Raw genomic sequence first — 18,134 nt, 5'->3', positions numbered from 1 at the left:
GCGATTGTCCTGTGTGTACACATCTTTCAGGATTTTTTTAAGAAGTCCAAGAAAGGATTTAGAAATGCCTGGTTTTACTGGTCTTGATATCAGCACCAGAATCTTATCAAAAACTACTAAAACACAGTCTCTTTTAACAATGTCTTGGATGCTTAGAGGGAATCCTGGAGAGAGAAAGGAGATATAGCTGCTTCTCACTTTCCCATGACCCTGTTTGCTAGGTTCCCATCAGCTCTTTACTCTTTTCGGTTTTACTCAACTTCTGCCCTGTACTGTGACCAGTGGTTGAGTTCCTTTATTATCTCTAATAGCATCTATTACTGATGGTGGCTCTTTCTCTTAGGTTTACCCTGTCTTAGGAAAGCTGTTACTTAAAAAGAATAACCTCCATGTTAATGCGAGGTTGTCCTCTGCTAGGCCACACCTATGAAACAGACCATCAGAATGCATTTGAAGGTCTCATTCAGCTAATACCACTAAGTCAGTCTGCTATAGTTCACCTTTTAGAGTTCCTCCAGTGAATCCTTTGGAAGTAGGATTTTCAGTCACTCATTCAACAAAAAATTATTGAGCCTGACTCAGTGCCAGATATCATTCTGGGAATTGAGGACACACCAGTGAAGAAAACACCCTCCTTGTACTCAGAGGCAAGAGCCAAAGACAGATAATGCATATATGAACAAAGATAATTTCTGATAGTAGTATCTGCTACAAAGAAAATAAATCAGAGTAAATGGCTGGAAAGAGACTAGGACATAGGTGAAGTGCTAACGTGGTCTCTATGAGGAGGAATCATTTGAGCTAAGACAAAGAGATGAGAACCAATCAGCTAAGTGAACATCTTGGGGAAGACTGTTCTATCTAGCAAGGAGAATATGATGTGAAAAAGCTTTGAATCAGGAATGAGCTTGGCGTGTTCAAGGAACAGACAAAAGACAGAGTCCCTGGAGCACTGTGAACAAGGAGAATGGGTAAAAGATGAGATAGGAGAGTCAGGCTGAGATGGATCTCTTAAGGAATTTGAACTTACTCTAATGGTAGTGGAAAGTCATCAGAGAGTTTTAGTCTAGGGAGTGACGTTATTTGATTCATGACTTAGTTCACACTGGCTGCTGTGAGGAAAGTAGAATTAAAAAAGAAAATGGCAACAAGGGAATTGAGAAACCAGTTGAGAAGTTGGTTCAGCAGCACATGTAAGAGCTAGTGTTGACTTTGATCAGGGTGGCAACAGGGGGGACAAAAAACAAAACAAAACAACATTGCTGTCAAGTCGATTCCAAATCACCGGGACCCTATAGTACAGAGTAGAACTGCCCCATAAAGTTTTCAAGGCTGTAATTTCTATGGAAGCAGACTGTCACATCTTTCTTCTGCTCCAGGGGTAGAGATCCAAGACTGAAGCTCCCGGGTTAGCGGTGAGGGTCTGGGGCCTCCTGTTGTACAGTGAGATAAGGATCCAATGGCAGCACACACTGTCCACCAGTGGGCATCAACTCTAGCAGAAGAAGAGCTACAGCTCTTTCTCCTAAATACAACTTTCAGAATCATTGATTTGCCTGGGATTGATTTTCATTATTATTATAGAAAACTTAAACCAGCAACAGGGATTTCCACCTCTACAAAGGTGGTTGTTTTTCACTTGGTGAGAAAGGCCATGGTTTAAAAAAATAACCATTACACAGCATTACAAGACCAAGTGTACTTTTCAGCAAAAATAAAGGGTACTAGAGGAAGGCAGCTTTGTAAAATTTCGCTGGGATGTTTGTGAGAAGTCTTCACCACATGGAGTAGGTGACTTAGAAAGAAACAATATTGTGGGACAGAGAGTGGAAAAAGCCTGGCTGCAGGAGAAAATTCAGTGAACAATTGAGTAATTAGTCAGAATCAACTCAACCTCAAAGGGTTTGTTCATTTGTTTTTGTTTTAGGCACCATTCAGAAGCAAGGAGCCCTGGTGGTGCAGTGGTTAAGTGCTTGGCTGTTTACCCACTCGGTAGCTTTGCAGGAAAAAGACCTGGTAATCTATTCCTATAAAGATTACAGCCTAGAAAACTCTATGGAGCAGTTCTACTCTGACACATGGGGCCGCTATGAGTCAACATTGACTCGACAGCACTTAACAATAACACCATTCAAAACTGGCCCAAATGCCAAATGATCCAGAAACAGCATCATTGCACAATACTTCATAAGTCTATTGTTTAGCTGAGGAGTCACTGGGTGGTGCAAATGGTTAGGCACTCAATTATTGGCCGAAAAGTTTGTTCAAACCACCCCGGCTAAACATTTAGAAACATTTACTTTCAACATTTACAAAGCTTAATGGATACCAGTTTATAGAATAAGAAATGAAGACAAATTTTCATTTATATCTATATCTATATCCATAGATAGATGATCGATAGATAGATAGATGATAGATAGATGGACAGATAGATAGATAGGATAGATAGATAGATGATAGATAGATAGATGATGATGATAGATAGACAGATAGATAGATTAAAAAAAAAAAAACCCAGTGCCATCAATAGGTAGATATTAAATAGTCAAAACTCATATTATGAATTTGATATGGAACATTTAGAGAAAGTCTCCCATTCAGGTTTAAAAAAAAGTATCAACACTGTGTACTGTCCCATTAATTACTGATCTGCAGTTGTCAACTCTCAAAGAAAGATTCTTCATTTAAGTATATTTGAGGGCTACCCATTAATAGTATAAAAAAAAAAAACTTTTTTTTTTTGGTCAGGAACAAATCTGAACAAGCAATTGGAGTCACAAATCAAATTTACTTAGTATTTGTATTGAAACCATAAAAATAGAATATTCTTACCAGTTTCCCTTTGGATTTATAAACTGCTGCACTGCATAGCCAAACTGTTCACTTGAAGGACCAGAAAATATTTTTGCTTCTGGAAGACCAACATTGTATGCCACGCAACAATTTAAAATTCCTATTAAGAAAAATAAAAATATAGTCCATATTTACAATTTGTGAATATAAGTTTGCAATGTAAATTTCGAGGCCACTATAAAAAACTTGTTTGATGTGATAATTATACTCCTTATAACTGTTCACCAAAAACTAATGGCTACTGCTTTTTTAACACTTATTTTGGGCCTTGGCATCATGCTAAATACTTTACATGCATGCATGATTCATTATCTCGTTAATCCTCATAGCAACCCTAGGAGTTGGTTACTAATATTTTGTTAGTTTTCCAAAGATTTTTGAAGTTCTAGTTGGTTTTTTTTTTTTTTTTTTAGTTGGTAGCATATCTCACAGGTGGAAAGTGGTAGGGACAGAATTTGAACAAGACTTTTTGATTCAAGAGGTTGAACTCTTAAACTGCTATATTACTTCTAAGTATTCTTAAGTAATTTGAGTATTATTTGTCCTTTCTAATGCTAAAACTCTAAGCCAGCCAAGGGCAGGATCTGAAGAGTATCTTCTATTTCTTCTAAGTCCTCCTGAAGATCTTGACATGGGCTCTGTAAGAAATGTCTCTTTAAAAAGTACTGCTGATTCTAGGGCTTCGAATCAGTTCTTCCTGGTCCAGTCATGGCTGAGTAGTGAAACTGGAACAGACTTGAAGTTTTAAAACTTGGGTGAAATAGAACAATAATCGGAATGGGAAAAATTAACAGTCAATATCCTTTCTTGGTGGGTTATCCTTTCTGGGGACATCTAAGTCAATCGGCATAACAAAATGTATTAAGAAAACATTCTGCATCCCACTTTGGTGAGTGGCATCTGGGATCTTAAATGCTAGCAAGTGGCCATCTAAGATGCATCAATTGGTCTCAACCCACCTGGAGCAAAGGAAAATGAAGAACACCAAAGACACAAGGTAAATATGAGCCCAAGAGACAGAAAGGGTCATATAACCACCAGAGACTACATCAGAACTAGATGGTGCCTAGCTACAACTGATGACTGCCTTGACAGGGAACACAACAGAGAATCCCTGATGGAGCAGGAGAACAGTGGGATGCAGACCTCATATTCTTGTAAAAAGACCAGACTTAATGGTCTGACTGAGACTAGAGGTACCCCAGAAGTCATGGCCACTGGACGTCTGTTAGCCCAAGACTGGAACCATTCCCAAAGCCAACTCTTGAGACAGGGATTGGACTGGACTATAAAACAGAAAATGACACTGGTGAGGAGTGAGCTTCTTGGCTGAAGTAGACACATGAGATTATGTGGGCAGATCCTGTCTGGAGGCCAGAGGAGAAAGCAGAGCCGGATAGGAGCTGGTTGAATGGACACGGGGAATACAGGGCAGAGAGGAGGAGTGTGCTGTCTCATTAGGGGGAGAGCAGCTAGGCCTACATAGCAAGGTGTATATGAGTTTTTGTATGAGAGACTGACCTGATTTGTAAACTTTCACTTAAAGCACCTTAAAAAAAAAAATTACGAATGGAAGCCCTTCTAGAAATCTAATCTCCCTCTTAGAAAACAAGGGGGGCAGCATACGTGTTGCATAGAAACCTAACCTCTTGCCTGTCAGATTTTGAGCAGTGGTTCCCCTGCTCAAGGATGGTGACCAACCACACTGTTTTCAATATGTGTGACTCTCCACAGTCCTGCCAATAATCCAATCTCACGCAGAAGGCTCCTGAAAGGGCTCACAATGCTTCTTCTGATTCTTCCATTCCAGGGCATTGACCCATAATTTTTCCATTCTGGTTATCGTTTCGGATCACCCAAATTGTAAAAATCCACATCTGTTTTGGTTTCAGTTCCTCATCTATGACTGAACCGGTTCAAACCAGTTTGAAGCCCTGGCTGACTCATTGAAGGAGGTGGAAGATCACAACCCCTTGAATACTGTGTCATTTTCTTCCAGAAAGGATCACTCTTGTGGAGGAAAATGTAGGGAAAGGTATCAGATCTTTTTTATTCCAGTGGAAATTGTCAAAGGTGGTTTGCCTTTTTGGTACTTCTTTCTGAGTTATCCAGAAATGGTCATTTTACAAAACAGAAAAAAGACAAATGCGGATAAAGTCTTAGTAGACATTTTTTAAGAACTTTGTTTCTGATGGAAAAGAAAAGGGCAAAAAGAGTAAGGCTGATTAAGTTTCCTTTCCCTGACACCGACAGCATTAAAGCTGATAGACTTCCATGCTATGGAAAGGAAGACTGCGTGAATATCAACGCTCTCTATTGAGATGGTAATGGCTCAGGTTGCTTGAGATGAATACTTACCTTTGCTGACACTGGAGGCAGGGTGAACACTTTTTGAAATCAACATCAAAATGCCATTAATTAATCTTTTCACAAAGAAATATCCCCACTATCTGGGCAGCACTGAAAGTGCACAATATTTCATAAAACTATTTAGAACTACTGAAAAGCTGGAAGAAAACGACTGACTTGCTCTTCCCGTCATGCCTTCGTATTCCTGAGGCAATTCCGTTGAGTGCTCTAAAGTAATAATGAAGTCAGTGGAGCTTTTGGGACTTAAAGTAGTTAATGTGCCTCTCTAAGTGCCAAAATCACTCTTCTATGAGGGATTTGTTCACTCAAGAGAGCTCTCAGCTCATTATTTCTTAGAAATGTGTACTGCCAGGAAGAAAAATACAAACATTAATTTCGAAATACTCTGCAGAAGAATTTACTCTTTTTCATGTGCTCTCTCCTTTTTTATTTTTGAGGAAATCAAATGCAAAAAAAAATTATATAGCAAATTAAGCAGAGAACTGGAATTGACATTCAGATATTTTATGGTTGCTACCAATTGTTCATCTTCACCCACTGTGCCGAGCCCGATGGAGGCTGTTTGAATATGTCACCAATTATCTAACATACCAGTGAAAGCTTCGGGAGATGATGCCAAACTGCTCCCACTTTTAAAATATTTAATGCTGGAAAGAACACATCTGACTGTATATACAATGATCTCATTTTTTTCCCCATTAATTATGCCTTGGCAAATCATGTTATGGCATGAAATCATGGTGCAGCTCATTTTCTCATCAGCAGTTTAGATTTTATGATATACACATACATATATAGGTGTGTACGTGTCTATATACATTTTTATATGTATACGTATATATATACATATAATGATTTTGAAATGTGTATTAGATCATTTAAAATCTACTTAAAATCTCCCAGTATCTTGCCATTACACTAAGAGTAAAATCCAACTTCCTTACCATAGTTTCAAAGGTCCTTCATGATCCAACCCTTGTGTATCTTTCTGACCTCATTTCGCATGGCCCTCTTTCTTGTTCAGTCTATTCCAGTCACATTGGCTTTCCTTCTGTCCCTTGAACACGCCAAGCTTGCTCTGCTTATGGCCTTTGTGGTTGCCTATTCTACTACCTGGAACATTCTTCTCTACTCAGCCTTGAAATCTTTGCACTTATTCTTCATTTAGGTCTATGCTCAAATAGTTCTCTGCTCTCCTCATAGAAATCTTCCCTGACCCCGTTATCCATTAATGATGCCACACTCCATCCATGCTACTACATATCATTATTCTAGCACTTATTACTGGAAATTATCTTATATATTTATGTTGATTTGTGTCTTTCTCTGTCCACTGCAATGTAAGCTCCTTAAAAGCTCAGTCTTTGCTTCTTTTTTTCACTGTTCTTTTCTTAAAACCAAGGATAATATTTGTTAAATGAAATACAGTTTTAATTAATAAATGTTTTTCAATGATGATTTAGAATACAAAGAAAATTGGGAGGAGGGAATCACTCATAGTCCTATCATTTGAATGCAAGTGTAGTCAACTTGGACATAGTTCCTTCTGTTATTGTTTAAAACATAATGTACATCCCAGTTTGTATCCTACTGTTTCGTAATGTTTACGTCTGCCTGTCTGTGTCAGAATCATCCTGACTCATTTGATCCTCAAAACAACCTTGTGAAATAGCCAAAATGTAACTATTACTACCAATTTACATATAAGGAAACAAGAACTCATGGAGGTTAAATGCCTTGCTTGCTCAGTGTCACATAGTTGGTAGCTGAGCTCTGAGTTTTAGTTTGGCTCATCTTCCTAACCTTATTGTCCAGAACTGCCATTCATAAGCAGTCTGCTCATTTTCCTCAAAAAAAAAAAAAAAAAATCATTTACTGTACCATTCTTTGCTCCCTTGATGCTAACTTTTCAACTAATTAGATCCCTCCATCAAGACCTCTTTTAATAAACCTGGAAAATCCCAGTTCACGATACTTATTTCTCTGATAATATACAACTACAACTCATTATCTATAGCATCATTTTATACTTAGCATATGATATCTAATTAGTTCTGTCAGTTTGTTGTATTGTAGTGGCTTGGGTGTTGCTGTGATGCTGGAAGCTATGCCACCAGTATTACATATACCAGCAGGGTAACCCAATGCAGACATGTTTCAGTGGAGCTTCCAGACGAAGACAAATTGGGAAGAAGGACCTGGATATCTACTTCTGAAAAAACTGGCCAGCGAAAACCTTATGAACATTAACATAGTTCCAAAAGTTCAGCCCCTCAGGTTGGAAGGAACTTAAAATATGACTGGGAAAGAGCTGCCTCCTGAAAGTCAAGTTGACTTTAATGATGTGGCTGGAGTCAAGCTTTCAGGACCTTTATTTGCTGATCAAAATAAGAAGAAACAGCTGCAAACATCCATTAATAATCAGAACATGGAATATACTAAGTATGAATCTAGGAAAATTGGAAGTTGTCAAAAATGAAATGTAACGCTTGAAGATCAATGTCTGAAATGGGCTGGTACTGGCGATTTTGAATCAGACAATCATATGATCTACTATATTCAAATGCCAAATTGAAGAGGAATGGCATTCCATTCATCCTCGAAAAGATTTCAAGATCTATTCTGAAATCCAATGCTGTCAGTGATAGGATAATATCCATACACCTACAAAGAAGACCAGTTAATAGGACTATTATTCAAATTTATGCACCAACCACTAATGTCAAAGATGAAGAAATTGAAGATTTTTTCTAACTTCTGCAGTCTGAAATTGATCGAACATACAATCAAAATGCACTGATAATTACTGGTGATCGGAATGGGAAAGCGGGAATGAAGAAGGATCAGTAGTTTGAAAATATGGCCTTGATGACAGGAGAGCACATGATACAATTTTACAAGACCAATGACCTATTCACTGTAAATACCTTTTTTCAACAACATAAACAGTGACCACATGCGTAGACCTTCCAGATGGGACACGCAGGAATCAAATTGACTACCTTTGTGGAAAGAGATGATGGAGAAGCTCAATATTGTCAGTCAAAGAAGGCCAGGGGCTGACTGAGGAATTGTGTCAATTACTCATATGCAAGTTCAAGCTGAAGTTGAAGAAAATTAGAGCAAGTCCCACCTAAATATAGACACCATCTCAAGAACAGATTTCACACATTGAACACAAATGACTGAAGATCAGACAAATTATCAGATGACATCATACATGAAGAAAGCAAAATGTTAAAAAGACAGAAAAAAAATCAAAATGATGTCAGAAGAGACTCTGAAATTTGCTCTTGAACATAGAGTAAAGAAAAAGGAAGAAACAATGAAGTAAAAGAGCAGAAAAGAAGATTACAAAGGGTGGCTTGAAATGACAAAGTAAAATATTATAATAAAATGTGCAAAGACCTGGAGTTAGAAAACCACTTGGCAGTTCTCAAGTTGAAAGAACTGAAGAAAAAATTCAAGATTTGAGTTGCAATATTGAAGAATTCTATGGGCAAAAAATGGAACAATATGGGAAGCATCAAAAGAAGATGGAAGGAATACACAGAATCCCTGCACCAAAAAGAATTGATGCTCAATCATTTCAGAAAGTAGCATATGATTAAGACCCAATGGTACTGAAGGAAGAAGTCCAAGCTTCACTGAAGGCATTTGTGTAAAACAAGGCTTCAGGAATTGACGGAATACCAACCAAGATGTTTTCAACAAACAGATGCAACCCTGGAAGAGCTCACTTGTCTATGCCAAGAAATTTGGAAGACAGCTAGCAGGCCAAGTGGCTAGAAAGAGATCCATATACATGTCTATTCCAAAGAAAGGTGGTCCATTGGAATGCCAAAATTACGGAACAGTGTCATTTATATTACAAGTAAAATTTTGCTGAAGATAATTCAAAAATAGTTGCAGCAGTACATTGACAGAGAACTGCCAAAAATTCAAGCCAGATTCAGAAGAGGGCATGGAACGAGGTGTATCATTGCTGATGTCAGATGGATTCTGGCTGAAAGTATAGAATGCCAGAAAGATGTTTACTTGTGTTTTATTGACTATACAAAGGCATTCGACTGTGTGGATCATAAAAAATTATGGGTAACATTGCAAAGAATGGGAATTTCAGAACACTTAATTGTGCTCATGAGGAACAGGCCAAGAGGCACCTGTTCCAACAGAACAAGGTGATACTGTGTGGTTTAAAATTAGGAAAGGTGTGCATTAGGGCTGTACCCTTTCACCACACTCATTCAGTCTGTATGCTGAACAAATAATCCAAAAGTCCAGACTATATGAAGAAGAACGGGGCATCAGGATTGGAGGAAGACTCATTAACAACCTGCGTTATGCAGATGACACAACCTTGCTTGCTCAAAGTGAAGAGGATTTGAAGCACTAACCAATGAAGATCAAAGACTACAGACTTCCGTATGTATTACACTTTAACATAAAGAAAACAAAGATCCTGACAACTCGGCCAATAAGCAACATTATGATAAACGAGAAAATATTGAAGATGTCAATGATTTCATTTTTTCCTGGATTCACAATCGATGCCCATGGAAGCAGCAGTCAAGAAATCGAACGACACATTGCATCAGGCAAATCGGCTGCAAAAGACCTCTTTAAAAGTGTTAAAAAGCCAAGGTATTATTCAGAGGACTAAGGTATGCCTGACCCAAGCCATGGTATTTTCAATCACCTCACATGCATGTGAATACTGAACAATAAATAAGGGAGCCTGAAGAAAAATAGATGCATGTGAATTATGGTGTTGGTGAAGAATACTGACCATACAATGAATGCCAGAAGAACAAACAAATCTGTCCCGCAAGAAGTACAGCCAGAATGCTCCTTAGAAGTGAGGATGGTAAGACTTTGTCTCACATACTTTGGACATGTTATCAAGTGGGATCAGTCCCTGGAGAAGGACAACATGCTTGGTGAAGTGAGGGTCAGTGAAAAAAAGGAAGACCCTCAACAAGATGGATTGACACAGTGGCTGCAACAATGGGCTCTAATGTAGCGATGATTGTGAGGATGGCACAGGGCCGGGCAGTGTTTCATTCTGTTGTGCATGATGTTGCTGAGTTGCAATTGGCTCGACGGCACCTACCAATAACAATTTTCTAATTTAACGTCTAATTCTTCTTTGCAATCCCCATACTTATAATATTTTGTTCCTATGCCTGTCCTCATAGCTTACTGGGAGAACATGGCAAATACAAACCATGTTTGGTTCATCTTGTTTTCCTTGCCTCCAGACATGCCTGCTGTCTATATACACTAATAAGTAGATCATTTAACAAATATTTATCCATCTCCTTTGTCCCAGGGATTTTTCTAGGTCCTGACGATGCTGCCATGAACAAAATGGGCAAGATCCCTGCTCTCATTGAGCTTGCTTTAGTAATTTCATTAAAAAACCAAGCAATTGCATCATAACATGGTGAGTTTTAAAATACAGGGGAGTACAAAGAGCCTTGGGCCCAAAATTAAGAGGAGGGTATATCTAAATTTGAATATTTCACAGAGGAGGTGGCAATTGATCCGGGTCTTGAAGGACAAGCCTGAATTCACTATGTAAAGAGGAAGGCTAAGTTCATTACAGGCACGAGGAACATCACATTCAGCAGAGAAGAGTATAGAAGGAGGAAAAAGTTTGGCACAGAAAGTTATAAATTATATACTGAATATATACATTTCCAAGGTCCCCAGGTGGCACAAATGGTTTACACTTGACTGCTAACCTAAAAGTTGGTGGTTTCAACTCATGCTGTACCGTGAAAGAAAAGGCCTGGTGATCTGCTTCTGTTCAGATTACGGCCAAGGAAACCCTATGGAACAGTTCTACTCTGTAACACATGAGGTCACCATGTGTCTGAATCAACTCGATGGCAAATAACCACAACAGTTACAACAACATACATTTCCAGTTCTATATTAGATGCAGCAAGTTCCAAACTGGCTTGTGCTTTGCCCTGCCAGAGGTGTACTATTGGCCAGTGTGTACATCCTTCTTCTTTGCCCTCATGTCAATGCCTGTGAATGCAATAATAGCACAGCAAACTCAAAAGTGTTTAGCAAAGGTAATCTTGCTCAACATTTGGTGACAGGAACCAAGCCAAAGTCTTCCAGTGAACTTCATCAAAGCTTACTGCACATACAAACTTTGTATCTCCTGGAGAGTTTAACGGTTTCCTCTATTTCCATAATAAAAAGGGCACAGTATTCCAGGGTTGACTGTGGTTTGGCTTGTTGCCATTTTAGTTTCCATAGGTAAAGGAGACAGCTCAGCACAAATTAATCAAGGCAGATTTCTTTTTTCTTTCATTCATTTTAAAATTTTTATTAGCCCTCTTGCCCTGAGGGTTCCTGACCATCTCTGAAAAGGGTTTTTGGAAACTGTAATTTAAGAATTAGCTTCAGAAACTATGGAATTTATTCTCCCACTTTATTCTGGAGGAGTCCCTGGGTGGTGCAAACTTTAATGATCTTGCCTGCAAACCATAAGGTCGGGGTTTGGAGTTGACGTAGAGGTACCTCTGAAGAAAGGTCTGGCAATTGAATTCCAAAAAAATAGCCATTGAAAACCCTATGGACCACAGCTCTACTCTGACACACATGGGGTCTCCAGGAGTTGGAATTGACTCTGCAGCAACTATTTTGTTTGTTTGTTTATTTTTATTCTGGAACCCAACTTTAAGTTACAAGAAAATTCAAAAGAGGCATATATGTAGGAGGGGTTGGACATAATTTCATAACTAGTTTTGTTCCCAAAATTTAGTGAAGCTCAAAAAGGGAAAAAAGAAAAAAAAAAAAAAGCTTTGAAAAAAAGAGCAGAAATAAATTAGTGTTTAAAACAAAAACATGTCATTCCATATGAAACAACAAGAATTTGTCAGGGGAAGTTTCCTGACTTCATGGCATCACTGTCAGAGCTGAAGGATACATATTTGTAGTAAAAGATGGCAGAAAAAGGGTCTAATTTGTGTGGGCAATGCAAAGCAGAGCATATCTATATATGCTGAAGAGCTGAAGGAACAGGTTAAATTTGCACAAGGGTCCAGGAAGATATGTTGTTGTTGTTGTCAGTTGTGGTCCAGAAGATTCTGACTTATGGTGACCCCATGTGTGCAGAGTAAAACCACTCCATAGGGTTTTCCAGGCTGTGACCTTCTGGAAGTAGATCAACAGGCCTTTCTTCCAAGGCTCCTCTGGGTGGGTTCAAACAACCGACCTTTTGCCTAACAGTCAAGTGCTTAACCGTTTGCCTCATCCAAAGAGATTCGTGTTAAGAGAAGAAAGCCAAGGTTAAAATGTTTAGCCTAAAGCAAGAGAATCCCAGCTGGGAAAGAGGATGCCAGCTTATGACTCTTGGATTATACTTTGTCCCATCCCTTCAGATAGATGCTGGAATTTTAGGGGTGAAATGTGTTCAGCAAAAACAGCGAACAAAAATTGAAGAACTGAACTGTATGGCCTGAATCTCTGAGAGCACATTCCCACTGTCCCTGATGATGACTGCTCATGGGCTGCGGAGGCACTGGAGGGAGCAGGAGCAGAGGACAGCAACCTGGGCATCAAGCCTGCATTCCTAAGACAGGGACAGTGGGCAGGTTCAGCAGTGACCAGGACACAAGGAACAAGATTAGGGGCAGCAAAGGTTTCTAGAGCTGTTTTTGAGAGTCCAGGAGAAAGGCCATTTACTCCCAAAGAATAAAAAAGCAGGGTTTCGAGACAGGTCCCCCTCTGTTTTGCAAGTAGGTGCCTAGACCACAGAAATATTATGTTGTTAGTAATGACTTTGTAATTAGCTCCTGGGTGGTGAAAACTGTTAAGTGCTCAGCTAGCAACCGAAAGGTTGGCATTTTGAACTCACATAGATGTGCCTTAGAAGAAAGGCCTGGAGATCTGTTTCTGAGATGTCACAGTGCAGTGCAATGGATGACTTTTGTGTGACCTTTCTCAACATGGTCTTGTAACTCCCACCCAAGTGATTGGTCAGGACTACGTGATAGGGTAATTGTAGCCCATCAAAGGGATCAGCCAGTTTTGCTATCCCACTGGGCTTGCAATAAGCCACCCCAGAGGCAGGAAAAGAAGATCGTACAACCATCGAGGAATAACAGTCAGGAGCCAGCATGTCCTTTGGACCCAGGATCCCTGGGCTGAGAAGCTCCTGGAGCCAGTAGACAGAGACAGAGAGCCCTAACACTGAAGGCAGTGAGACGCGGTGGCAGAAACCCTGCAGCAGAGACCTGGTAGCACAGACCCAGCAGCAGGAGACAGTGTGGTGGGCCTGGCCCACAGAAAGATAAAGTGGAGTGCCTTTGGGCAGAGGCTGAGGCCGAGGCCAGGGAGAAGTGTGCCTGAGAACATGGCTGGAAAGACGCTATTCTAATGGAAGCACTATATCCTGGGTGTTCCTGAACCTAAATTGTAATCTGTTACTTCCTTAACAGACCCTATAATCACGAGTATTATCTGTGAGTTTTGTATGGTCACTGCAATGAATTATCGAACCCAACAGAGAAGTAGAGAGCGCTGTCGGAGGAATGGTTGGTGTCAGAACTGGTAAAGATGGCAGAGGGAATCAGGGGAATCAGCACTGGGCTGTAGATCTTGATTCGTATTTCCCCTTGTGAAGTTAGAGGAGGTCAGACACTGCCCCCATGCCATTTTTACCCACATCCTTGAAAACCCCATGGAGCGCAGTTCTACTCTGTAACATATTCGGTAGCCATGAGTCAGAATTAACTCAACAGCAATTGACTTGGCTTTTTGGTAAGGAATTATGTGGCCCAAGAAAATATACTTTACAAATGTTGAACAGCTTTAATGATTTATAGTAATCTAGAAACAATAGTTCTTAATAACTAATAATTTAAATTACATAAATGTCCAATATTAGGGGCATCATGATTGTTAACATAGCAATGAAATGGAATTGTACACAGCCATTAAAACCACTAATTGTAAAGACTATAGAGTACAATAAAATGCTTAATGAAAATGACAAAATACAGAAATTATATTTGTAATTAAAAAACAAAATCAAACCCACTGCCATTTAGTTGATTCCGACTCATAGCAACCCTATAGGACAGAGTAAAATTGCCCTATATAGGGTTTCCAAGGAGGGGCTGGTGAATTCGAACTGCTGACCTTTGGGTTAGCAGCAGAGCTCTTAACCACTATACCGCCAGGGCTCTGTATTCATAATAGAAGAAAAATATACATATGAATATTAAAAGAGCAAACAATACAATTGTGGGTACAATTTGCTTCTTTTAAAATTTCCTTTAGTATATTATAGCATCCTTATGATAAAGAAAAGTAGGATAAAAATTAGTAAGAAAGAAAATAACTTACTCTCCTGCAGCAGAATAGCAGGACTGTAAACACGAGTGATTTTACTTCAACCTCACTTTGAAGCGTCATCTTATTATCATAAATATAAAGATATCATTTTATAATATGTAAAGGGGAACTCTGGACCACTGGGTTGAATTTGACTCTTGCTGTAATTTAATTTCTTTTGGTAGACATGTACAAAGAATTGTATCTACACATTTATGCCTATAGATTTAAAAGTACAATGGTGATAAATAGCTTTAGTTTTAATTTCTTAAATGGTCACATGATACCACTACAATTCCATGGAAGCCTATGCGTATAACATGAATTTTGTGTGAACTTGTTCAAATGTGGTTTCCTCCATGACTCGCACTTCCCCCTCTCCATTCACAACTGTCCATAACACAAAACTGACAGAACTTTAAATGTATGTGGCATGGATTGAACCGTGTCCTCCAAAAATAAGTGTGTCAATTTGGCTAGGCCATGATTCCCAGTATTGTGTGATTGTCCACCATTTTGTCACCTGATGTGATTTTTCTATATGTTGTAAATCCTATCTCTATGATATTGATGAGATGGGATTAGTGGCAGTTATGTTAATGAGGCAGGACTCAATCTACAAGATTAGATTGTGTTTAAAACCAATCTCTTTTGAGATATAAAAGAGAGAAATGAGTAGAGAGACAGAGGGACCTTATGCCGTCAAGAAAGAAGCACCTGGAGCATAGCACACCCTTTGGACCCAGGGTTCCTGTGCTGAGATGCTCCTTGACTGCGGAATATTGATGACAAGGTTCCTCCAGAGCCAACAGGAGCCAACAAGAGAGAAAGCCTTCCCATGGAGCTGGCACCCTGAATTCAGACTTCTAGCCTCCTAGACTGTGAGGGAATAGATGTCTCTTTGTTAAAGTCATCCACTTGTGGTATTACTGTTATAGCAGCACCAGATAACTAAGATAATATATAAATACAAACACATGCAAACACACACACATACACACAGGTATTTTTTAAACATATCTATTTTCTCATTTATGCATTTATTTTTTATTCAGCCAACAAATTTTTGAGTGCTTACTATGTAGTAGATACTGTTCTTAGTATAGAAATAAAAATTAAAAGTATCATCCTTCCCCTAAGTTTCCTACAGACAATGTGAGTAGATGACTCATAGAAAAGCACATTGTATTGGGAAAATGGAAGGCGAAGATTTAATATCTACTCTGCTGCTTTGTGGGCAAGTTTCTTATTCTCTCTTGGCCTCAGATTTTTGATCTCTGAAATTAGAGGCTTATCTTTAAGGCTTCTTCCACTTCTAAACATTCTAATTATAAATATATATGAAACCCTGGTAGTGCAGTGGTGAAGTGCTATGGCTGCTAACCAAAAGGTCAGCAGTTCAAATCCACCAGGTGCTCCTTGGAACCTCAACCCTGCTCTGTCCTATAGGGTTGCTGTAAGTTAGAACTGACTTGATGGCAATGGGTTGGTTGGCTTTGTATACACACACACACACACAACACTTCACTTCATTATACTTAGCAGACATTGTGTTTTTTGTTTTTTGTTTTTTTTTTAACAAATTGAAGGTTTGTGGCAACCCTGCATTGAGCAAGTCAAGCAAGTCTATCAGCCCCATTTTTCCAACGGCACGTGCTCACTTCGTGTCTCTCTGTCACATTTTGGTAATTCTCGCAATATTTCAAATTTTTTCATTATGTTATGGTGATCTGGGAAACCCTGGTGGCGTAGTGGTTAAGTGCTGTGCCTGCTAACCAAGAGGCTGGCAATTTAAATCTGCCAGGCGCTCCTTGGAAACTCTATGGGGCAGTTCTACTCTGTCCTATAGGGTCGCTAGGAGTCGGAATCAACTCGATGGCAGTAGGTTTTTTTATGGTGATCTGTAACCAGTGATCTTTGGTGTTACTATTTTAATTGTTTTGAGGCACCATGAACTCTGCCCATATAAGACAGCAAACTTAATTGATAATTGTGTGTGTTCTGACTGCTCCACTGATTGGTCATTCCCCCGTCTCGCTCCTTGTCCTCAGGCTGCTGTATTCCCTGAGACATGCCAATATTGAAATTAGGCCAGTTAATAACCCTACAATGGCCTCTAAGTGCTCAAGTGGAAGGAAGAGTACCACGTCTCTCACTTTAAATCAAAAGCTAGAAATGATTAAGCTTAGTTAAGAAGGCCTGTCAAAAGCCAAGATAAGCCAAAAACTATGCCTCTTGCACCAAACAGTTAGCCAAGCTGTGAATGCAAAGGAAAAGTTCTTGAAGGAAATTAAAAGTGCTACTCCAGCGAACACACAAATGATAAGAAAGCAAAACAGCCTTATTGCTGATAAGGAGAAAGTTTTAGCAGTCTGGATAGAAAATGAAACTAGCCATAACATTCTCTTAAGCCAAAGCCTAATCCATAGCAAGCCCCTTACTCTCTTCAGTTCTGTAAAGGCTGAAAGAGGTGAGGAAGCTGCAGGAGAAAAGTCTGAAGCCAGCAGAGTCTGGTTCATGAGGTTTAGGGAAAGAAGCCATCTCCATAACATAAGTATGCAAGTAAAGCAGCAAGTGCCCATGTGGAAGTTGCAGGAAATTATCCAAAAGATCTAGCAAAGATACTTGATGAAAGTGGCTACACTAAACAATGTTTTTTTTAATGTACACGAAACAGGCTTATATTGGAAGAAGATGCCATCTAGGACTTTCATAACTAGAGAGGAGAAGTCAATGCCCGGCTTTAAAGTTTCAAAGGATACGCCAATTCTCTAGTTAGGGGCTAATGCAGCTGGTGACTTTAAATTGAAGCCAGTGCTCATTTACCACTCTGAAAATCCTAGGGCCCTAGTATTATGCTAAATCTACTCTGCCCGTGCTCTATGTATGGAACAACAAAGCCTGAATGACACCACATCTGTTTACAACATAGTCACTGAATAGTTCAAGCCCACCATTGAGACCTACTGCTCAGAAAAAAAAGGTTTGTTTCAAAATATTATTGCTCATTGACAATGAACTTGGTCACCCAAGAGCTCTACTGGAAATGTAAAGGAGATTAATGCTGTTTTCATGCCTGCTAATACAATTTCCATTCTGCAGCCCATGGATCAAGGAGTAATTTTGGCTTTCAAGCCTTACTACTTAAGATAAATATTTCATACGGTGGCGCAGTGGTTAAGAGCTCAGGCTGCTAACCAAAAGGCTGGCAGTTCAAATTCACCAGCTGCTCGCTGGAAACCCTATGGGGCAGTTCTACTCTGTCCTATAGGGTCACTATGAGTTGAAGTCAACTCAACAGCACATAACAACAACATAGCTGCCATAGTGATTCCTCTGAAGGATCTGGGCAAAGTAAATTGAAAACCTTCTAGAAAGGATCCACCATTCTAGATACCATTAAGAACATTCATGATTGATGGGAAGGGGGTCGAAATACCAATATTAATAGGAGTTTGGAAGAAGTTGATTCCAGTCCTTATGGATGACTTTGAGGGGTTCAAGACCTCATGGGAGGAAGAAACTTCAGATGTGGTGGAAATAGCAAG

General features: G+C 39.4%; 1 protein-coding gene across 1 annotated transcript in view; it reads right to left on the bottom strand.

Moving 5' to 3' along the window:
• ITGA2 (integrin subunit alpha 2) overlaps positions 1-18,134 on the bottom strand; it is a 125,195-nt gene that overhangs the window by 83,258 nt on the left and 23,803 nt on the right. The window contains exon 2 of the mRNA XM_049863608.1: positions 2,836-2,956. Coding sequence (XP_049719565.1) covers positions 2,836-2,956 — 121 coding nt within the window. The remainder of the gene's footprint in view (positions 1-2,835; positions 2,957-18,134) is intronic.

The sequence above is a fragment of the Elephas maximus genome, chromosome 2 (assembly GCF_024166365.1).
Source record: "Elephas maximus indicus isolate mEleMax1 chromosome 2, mEleMax1 primary haplotype, whole genome shotgun sequence".
Taxonomy (NCBI): domain Eukaryota; kingdom Metazoa; phylum Chordata; class Mammalia; order Proboscidea; family Elephantidae; genus Elephas; species Elephas maximus.
Note: the sequence above shows the minus strand (reverse complement) of the source record. Positions and strands in the feature narration are given on the sequence as shown.